Here is a 9082-nt window from a genome sequence, read left to right as displayed (position 1 = left end):
TACGACAAACGCAGCCCGTCATATGGATTTAAGCTGAAAATGTTCTATGTTGCTGGTATCGATTAGTCTCACACGTTGTATTGTACTATAATAAATATATACGTATATCGAATAGAATTTTCTTAATACAGATGAATCAAGCAGATTCAATTACACGCGTCATATTAGACGTGAAACAGCTGTCGATAGAATTTCCTTCGGGACTCCATAACTTCGCACTTTAAAAGACGGAACTGCTGACACTTACAGATGTATCAAGATTGTGCTCGAAATATAAATGCATACGATTCGCATACACTGCCATGGGAACGCACAATAGGGACCTCCGATACTAAGCACAATTGCGAGAGATTCGCAAACATCGACGGCTGTAAGCGAGGGAGACTCAATAGGGACCCTCGATACAGTAAATAATTCGCTCGACAAGCTTCACTGCGGCAAAGTTTCTGCAAACTCGACGTCGAACGGACCTCTCTTAATTTCTTTTCCAAAGAACCGTTTCTTCGGTGGACGGGCAATTTTTCGAGCACAATGCTAGGAACTCCTGATTCTATAATGTGACGCTCGACAATGGGAAACCGATTGTCGTTGAACGTATCGCCAGGCCGAAAATTCGATTTTTCTCCTAAATAAAAAATAATAAATCGCAAAACAGGTGGGAGAGAATGACAGTAAACAGATGGTAACGAAGGATAGAAAATTTATTCAATTCGCTGTACAAAAATATTTATACACTGGAGATTTACAAAACAAATGGTCGATTATTCGATTAAACTAATGTCCTCCGTGTGTAACGAGTCTTAATAATTAGGAGACGAACGCGGGTCGTCGGAAGATGCAATTTTAACAAGTGAAATATGGCCGGTTAATGTGTACTTAATGTTACCCGCCAGGTACTTAGAGGCACTTGGAATACGCGGACGGCTAGACAGTGATTATTTCTCCTCACTTGCTAGCAATTGGTGGAGATTCATAACCGCTGGTGTGGCGCTAGAGAGGGAACGAGAGTTGGCTACAGGTGGTCCCGGGCAAATCAATATAGTTGGCGTGTCTCGGTGAATACGTGAGCGGCCTCGATGTACCTCGCAACACGCAGCCTCTGATCCCACCCATGATGATGATATTGCACGGTGTAAGCACCTTACTCGTCCTACATACCGTACACCTCGCTGAATTCCACGTGTTTATTGTAATTAAAAAATTCAAATGGTAATCCGGCTGCACTCGCGAAACGAGATGGAATAGAATACCCAAACACGTAAGCTTCGCGTTGCGCGGTAATTCGAGAGCGCCGTACCTGCGGCCGCAACCAAAAACTGGGATTCCCTATTCACGGGCTAATTGAAAATTGAACGTGATAAATAATAAGCAACGGCGTTGTTAACGTTTGCACGACGCACGCGTGTACCTGGCCAAAGTTCCAGGTAAGGGACATATTGACAAAAGTCCGTGCTTCGCCACTCGCGGTGCTCGCTATGCTCTTACGTTACGAAAAGTTTCAACACGTAAAAGTAAAGTTATAAACGCGTATTTTACGACACCATCCATGCTCGTAAACAAAAGAAATAAATGTATAAATTGTATTTATTATCGATATTTTCGAAAGTGAACATTTTTACGACGAAGCGTTACTGGCTAAGGAATCGCCCTTCGTGGAATGTATAATTCTGACAGAGCGATCCAAATTTGGGCGTGTAGAAAAATTGATCAACATTTCATCGAGGAAGAAAACATATAGTTGATTTTAATATATATTACTAATCTAAAAATAATCGTTTCCGTTCAAGCCTCGAACCTTGAATCGCTTTGTAAGAATCAGCGTTGAAAAAGAAAATAAACAATATTAAATAGAGCAACGAACATATATATGTATATGTATCTAATCGAAATGAATAACTTCAAACGTATAAAGAAATAATATTCTCTGCAGAAACAAATATACTCTTTGTTATCAAATTTGGGTAAACCTTGAACAACGATAATCCACAGGCCCGCTGCATGTTTGCAATATCACATTATAGTTATATTTGGTCAACTTGTTTGATTCGCGAGATCGTCCGAGTCCACGTCAGAATCTTTTTATTCGACGAGGAATTCTGGAAAATTTAAAGCTAGAACTTCCTGTCGCTCCAACTCCTGCAGGTACGGATACAAGGATATCAGTTTGTACTGACTGATACACTCCACTACCCAATCGTGGGCAACTGGCACAGCACGAGCCTTCTTGTACCAGCCTGCTAAAGTACAAACATATCGACGTTAACAATGTAAAGAGTTTATTTCGAGATCTTATTTTGCATAAGATTGCCATTTTATGTGGGAATTGGAGATATTGTTACACTGGTTCAAACAACTTTTCAAACTTTCGTTCTTCATTCATTCAACACATTCATCAGACGATCACGCAAATTGCACTTTTGCTATAATAGCAGTTTCTGCTGCATCCAAATATTATTTTTAACGAATATAATTTTCCTTTGCAAGCACAGTTTCAAACAGGGGCTGATAAATCTTTGTACGATACGCTCGGTTAATTATATGTGAAATAATAAGCTCACCAATGATTTCGTAGTTGTAAAAATTGGCTTGGACCACGATGACTTTCAACCTCCTCTTTTCAACGGCTAGGGCTTTCACGGTTTCGACCACAGTGGCACCAATAGCACGTAGCAACTCCTAAAAAAGAACGTATTCTTAAGCCGAGAAACTTGGCATGGATTCAACTGTAAATAGCATAGCAAGATTGGATAGCAGGAAAATGTAAATAAATGCTTTCCTTGGACTTGGTAATATATACGGCGAACAGACTTTCATTACAAACTGCACGACTTTTGGCTTGCAACATGTGAGACGCGTGCTCGGGAACAGATTTGTAATGTACCGTGACGCTTACAACGAATCTTTTTACAACGGACCAACGTCCAACTCTTGTTCTCCGGTCGAGGCGGAAACAATCCATTATGAAAAGGATTTCTACTCGTCTTTGCAATCTTATACTCGAATAACTTTAGTTTATAATACTTAATATTCGTGAATAACAGTCATTGAGAATATTACAAGATAACAGGCGCATGAACGATGAGTTTTATCATTTCAAAAGCTAGGAAATATTTTTCACCTGGTACTGTTCGACGGAGACGTCCACGTAGGGTCCGATGAAGAGGAACACGAAATCTTCGAATAAATTATTGTTTTGCCTTAACCGCGACTTTCGAGGACCAGCCTCGAGAGCCCTTCTGTCCACCGCCTCGTAGGGTTCCTCGTTTATTAATTTCTTTTCTTTCAGGCAATCGGTGACCCACTGGTCCACGACGATCCATTTCCTGTGAGCGATTCCTTGCAAGTACTTGAGTGTTTTACTCGCCCCGTTATTCTCCTTGTCAGCTTTCACGATAACGTGCGTCACATCGGGATCGAATTGAGTCACGTATCGCGCGTTCACGATACTTGCCAGCCTCTTCACGTGTTCAATTTGAGCCTGTCCCAGACCGCTGCAAACGAAACGCAACCTTTGCCTGGCAAAGCTCTGTACGGTGTTTCCCGACACGTTCGTCGTTCGTTTATCGTTCGTACACGCCGCTGGCTTGAATCCCTTATCTTCCGTGTGCTTCGTGCCGGCCTCGAAATTATTCTTCCTGCTCGTCTGCGCTATCGGTGTGCTCTCGCAAAGAGGATGGATCCTCCTCTTGCAAAGCGGTGCGCTTCTCCTCGAATTCGTTCCAACAACCGTCGACGGAGTCCTCGCAAACTGTTTCACGCCGACCCTCGATATCGGCGATATGCTCGAACTACTTTTCGTCGTCGCGCTGGTCGATTGGACGCTGCTTTCGATTATTATTAAAGGGAACAAGCATTATTTTGGCGCGAGACGATATAAAGAAATTCTTTTCTTTATTTAGTCTTTTGGATTTTCCGTGTGTCGATTAACGAAGAGAGTTTTTATCGAGAAAAATGAGAGATTAGAATGAATGTGTTAGTAAAGGTGAGTAAAATCTGGTGGCTACGGTGCAGTTAATGAGATAGAAGATGATTAACGAGGAATTACTATATTTTACATATTACAATTTGAACGTGGCTGACAATACAGGGGAAATACGCGAATGGATAATTACTCGTGCTCGAGAATGACGCAGAGAGTAAAGCAGTGACAAAAGTCTCACGTTACTTACGCCTTCGTCTTGTCGTCAGGAGTGTTCTTGACAATGTCGTCTTCTTCGGCCGAGTGTTCGGCGTCCTGGATATTTCAAAGTGGAGTAAGTCTTTGAGAATGACGAACAAGGGGTCTTGTTTATCTCGTGAGCGGCGAAATGGATAGTCGCGTCGAATAATAAATGCGCGACGGACTAATACCAGCAAATAAATGACATTCTTAATCGAATTAAAAAGAAAATCGAACATTCGAGGGTCGAAAGAAAATTCGGTCGTATCGGTTTCACCATGTTTGATACGCAAATGTAAGAGTTTCCTTGAGAATGTTACGTTTATTTCAAAAACGACTGAAACCGTGCAAGCTGAGATCTAAATAAAAATTTTATTATAAATGAAAGTTGCAGCCCGATTGAACTTAGAGCACACTGAACACGGTTATTGCTTACGCGGGGCTGGCTATTTGGAAACTTCTGCGCACTGCTCGCATCAATGATTCGTATCCCGCCTGAAACTGCGGGGTTTCCGACTAAAAGTGACCGCAGTAGTCGATACTTCGTCAACTATAACGCGGTTAGCAGAGGTTCACTGAAAGGAGTAGCTGATACACGCTAGTACGAAGCGATGAATCAAAAATACTTTCGAAGCGATTCGAATAACTTCGGGATCGAACTGAAATGTTAAATTTCCGTCGCTAAACTTATTCAATATAAATTATGTTTAATTGAACAATCATTAGAAAGTCTAAAATTATCCTTGCAACATATTATAAATTAATTTATTTTGTTAAATTTACTAAGCGTTAATGTTTGACTATGTAAAATTCACATCTGTAGTTCCTTACATCTTTCTACTAAAGGATTTAATCCTGTTAATAAATGAATAATAATAATAAATTAAAATTAATCTGTGTGGTGAATCTAGGAGGGAGGAATCTTAGATGGTAGTACTTTCTTTTCTAATGCTAATTTTAGGCCTGTAAAACCCATAGACTCTTAAGGAACCAATCACCAATGAAAAAAAAATAACAAACCGTTCGTTTCGTATCGGAGAGTCCAGTTATCGCATTTTTGGACGAACTTCTTTGTTCCCTCGTCTCTTTCTTCGTATCAAGTTGCGGCTTGGGATTCGTCGATTTGCCAAACAGATCCTCCTCGAATTGCTTAATTTGCAAATAATGTTGCGTAACGTCCACAAGAGAATCATGCTTGTAACTCGTCGCTTCCATGTTTGCGTTCTCAGCCGCTTTGTCATTGTCGGTTAACGGATCGCTCGCCGACTTATCCCAAGTATTCTTCCTTGATTCTTTGCTCATTCTCCCCTGCAATTCATCACCGTGCATCGGGTTCCTCTTCTTATCGACGACGTTCGCGCATCCCGGCGTCAGGGTTTTCTCATTGTCGCTGAAACTTTCGTACAATGGCTCCGATTCCTTGTATTTGTTCTCCTTATCGAAACTGCAAGATTTATGGAGCTCAGGATCGTCCTTGTTCAGGGATCGCGGCTTGCTCTTGGAATACTCGTTGATCAGTGCTTCCTTGTCGACGTTAGCCATTATTTCGTCGAAGTTGTCGTGCATCATAGCCTCTCGTCTCTGTTCAGAATCTTTATTATCGTCGTTGGACTCGGTCACGAGCCTTTGTACGTCTCCTATCCTGCCCACTACCGAGCCAAAGTCCGGAGAATCGAAGTCGAACGCTCCTCTGTTCTGAGAAGAAGTTTCTTGCCTTTTCCCATCGGAGCTGGAACCAACGTCGATCGTAGATGGTTGTCTGTACAACGGGGTGTAGTCTCTGTTGGGTATCTTGGACGTTAACGAGTCTTTCTTCGCCTCGCTGGACGCGTGCATAAAAGCCGAGGAAGCACGAGTTTGCTCCACTTTTCCTTTCTTCGCGTGCCTATCGGTTACATTCAAGTCCTTGTACCAATTGCTCGCTATCGCGTTCAACTCCATATCGCAGTCGGAGTCCAAAGACAACGGCCGTTTCCGTTTGGTTCTCTGAGGCGCTGCGACCTGATCACTGTTTACTTCGTTGCCCAAGCAGACAAGTTCCAGAGAATCCATGCCTGAACCACGCAACGTCGGAATCCTCTTGAACGCCTTCTTCTCGTCCTTCTCCTGGCTCTCCCTGTTCTCAGTGTCCGTACCAGAGCTCAGCAACACCGTTTCCAAAGTCTTGGTGCTGGAAGTGGTCGAGTTGGAATGGAATTCTTTAGCCACCGTAACGTTCTTTGGCGTGGTGGTTCCGGTATCGATGATCTCCGGCCGTTTCATGTACGTGGCCTTCGGGAAGAAACTTTCGCCGGAATGGCAGGAGCCGCCATCTTGCAGATTTTCCGCGTCCATCGATTTCCTCTTTGTTCCTTCGAGCTTATCGCCGCCGTCCGCCCTTTTCCGCTTTTTATCCAACGCGGAAAACGAATCGGGCTGCGAAGTTTCGCGTACTTGCTGAGATTTGAGTATCAGAGCCCTCGGATGCACGCCCCTTATATCGGAGAAGTTGCTTCTCTTCGCGCTGGGAGCATCCATCTTGGATACTCGTGGATCGTCGAGCGAATCCAAGGAAAGAAACTTCAGCTGGGAGTCCTTCTTCGGCGATAACATCTTGATGGCGGTCTTGGGCGCTATCTTTTCAACAACCTCAAGCTTCTTTTCCTCGTTGTCGGCCAAGGTTGCGAAAAATACATCGTTGGACGCTCGAGACTGACTCTCGACTAGGTTAGCCAATACACCTGGCGGTTTCGACACGATATTCGATGGTCCAGGTTGAACGAACACAGAAGCTTCTTCCTCTGTTGGCGAAATACTCTCCATTTCATCCTGCGGCGTAACGTTCACCGAGATTTGCGTATCATTCCCGAAACGACACTTAGACACTAGTTTCTGAGTACTCAGGTCCTGCAATGCCGACGAAATGCACGGATTTTGCAACCTTAGCTTCGAATACTCCTGGTGAATCGACTTCGGCAGGATCGAGCCCAAATGCAAGAAAGTAGCGCATTTCTTACGGCGTTTGTAAACCTTGCCCAACTTTTTGAACGTAACGAAACGTTTGTTCTGTCTTCTGTCCTCTTTCTTGCTCCTATTCTCATTGGAACTCGTAGAGTACGCGTAACCAGCATCCGGTCTATTGCTGCCCTCGGATTTGTTCTTCGTCTCCGACGTTAATCTCGTCTTGGTGCTCTCGTCCTCATCTATTTCTCGACACAAGTTGCGTTTCACGGTCTCCAGCCGCGCTACGTCTTTCAATTTCCAAGACTCTTCCGATTTAGGGTCGGTGCTGCGTCGTTTCAGAGACAATCTGTTGCAGGTGGGCGTTTGCTTGATCACTTCCGTCCCTAAGAAGCTGTCCCCGCACAACAAATCTGGACTGGGGTTGTTTGATCGGACGAAAGCCTTCTCCATCGACATCTTCGGAGGCATCGTTCTGCTTTCGTATCTGTGATCCTCGTTGAGACCAGCGACTCCGATTATGTCCTTAATCTGACTATTGTTCAAGTCCATTATGTGCACGTGCTCGCCTTCTTTCAGTGCAATGAACGACGTCCTTTCAGCTTGGGTCTCTTGCATAGATTTGTCGTGTTTCTCTTTCGTGGGTGTTTGCTCGTTTGGCAGACACATCTCCATGCTTTCAGAAGGATTACCTTCCCCGTCCCTCTCTTTGTCTCTAATTGGTCCCGATTTGATGGCTTCCTTTTCAATTTCGTCGAGCGATCGCGAATATCTGTTGTTCTTGTTCTCGATGCTGACGTTCAAAGACCTCAGCTTCCTCGCTCGCTTCTTTTTCCGTAATTCTTTACCGCATCGCGCGACGCTGGACCAATTCTGCTTCACCGAGGGCAGCATGTCGCACGGCGAGGTCCTGTCGACATGCTGCCCTCGATAAAGCAGCACTGATTCGTTCATTGTTCTCTCCTGATCCTTGGTATCATCGTTCGATCTCGATGTACCTGGAAGTACTCTTCGATTCTCCGTCTTCGAATACGTTCGATGCATTTTAATAGCAGCCTTCTTCGTTCTGGAATTGCCGCTTTTGGTGTCGTCGAAATTGCATTCGTCGTGCATCGGTTGGGTTTTGTTAGGATCGTCCAACGGTTCGTCGTTTGGCAAAGATTCCAGCCAAGTTTGTACTTTGACGTCCATCGAGTTCTCCTCACTGCCGTTGGATTCGTCAGGAGGCAGAACAACGATGCCCGACAGGGCATATTTGTTCAGAAATTTCGTTATATTGCTGCCCTCGGTGCTGTTCTTCTTACTCTTGCTGTTTCTGGATACAATTTTACCTGTTTGCGCGCAACTTTTCGACCGAGAAGTACGCGGTGCTTTCAACGACGACTCGACGTACGAACAACTTGGCCCATAGTGCTCCTCTGTGTCGGGTTTATGGGGTTCCATGGGGTCCGACGAGCAGCTTTCCCGCGTGCTTTGTGGTCTTGCGGTGTGTAAAGATACTGTAACATGCATAGTCCATTGCTACGAGCACGCTGATAAAAACAGGTCGAACTTGATTCTTTCAAGATTCCAGATTTAAGCTTCTGGTATTGGGAGCAACGATGAATGCAGTGGAATTCTAATCATTTTTTAAACATCACAGATAAGTAAAATTTTAAAAGGAGGACCTGTTAAATGTCCTTCACGGAAGTTCGACCACGGAAACGGCGCATGCAAAAGTTAAGACCTCGTAAAACGTTGATGTTTTATATAGCTGTAGGAAGCAGCATGATCCCAAACAACGCTGGAACTTAAATTTTTTAAAGGCTTGGCTTCGCTCTGAGGAACGGATAGCTGACCTGAGCGAACATGATATCGCGACGAGCAGAGAATCGTATTTTAAGCTTCGTATTTCTTTTAGCAACAAAGATAAAGCGATAAGGCGTCAGCTATTTTTAACTGGTGATTCTACGTATTTTTCAATGCAGTGATCGAATCGATTGA

General features: G+C 44.0%; 1 protein-coding gene across 1 annotated transcript; it reads right to left on the bottom strand.

The window, feature by feature from the left end:
* Positions 1–717: 717 nt before the first annotated feature.
* On the bottom strand, positions 718–8397 carry LOC122401150. The gene is made up of 5 exons (XM_043403110.1): positions 5180–8397; positions 4170–4234; positions 3119–3821; positions 2559–2676; positions 718–2234 (listed from the first exon to the last, which is right to left on the bottom strand). The coding sequence occupies exons 1-5, from the start codon at positions 8288–8290 to the stop codon at positions 2080–2082; spliced, it is 4152 nt and encodes a 1383-aa protein (XP_043259045.1). The 5' UTR covers positions 8291–8397; the 3' UTR covers positions 718–2079.
* Positions 8398–9082: the final 685 nt, after the last annotated feature.

Source organism: Colletes gigas, unplaced genomic scaffold, assembly GCF_013123115.1.
Source record: "Colletes gigas isolate AHSC1104 unplaced genomic scaffold, ASM1312311v1 Colletes_gigas_Sc00022, whole genome shotgun sequence".
In the NCBI taxonomy this organism is placed as follows: Eukaryota; Metazoa; Arthropoda; class Insecta; order Hymenoptera; family Colletidae; genus Colletes; species Colletes gigas.
This window is presented reverse-complemented; position numbering and strand designations above follow the sequence as displayed.

What these genes read in the sequence shown, in the direction of transcription:
- LOC122401150 (XM_043403110.1), bottom strand. Translation starts at nt 8,290, where the DNA reads ATGGACGTCAAAGTACAAACTTGGCTGGAATCTTTGCCAAACGACGAA. An exon ending in TCTCCGATACGAAACGAACG is followed by an intron (nt 4,235 to 5,179) that starts GTTTGTTATTTT and finishes TGAAATATCCAG; the next exon opens with GACGCCGAACACTCGGCCGA. An exon ending in TCTCCGTCGAACAGTACCAG is followed by an intron (nt 2,677 to 3,118) that starts GTGAAAAATATT and finishes GTTCTTTTTTAG; the next exon opens with GAGTTGCTACGTGCTATTGG.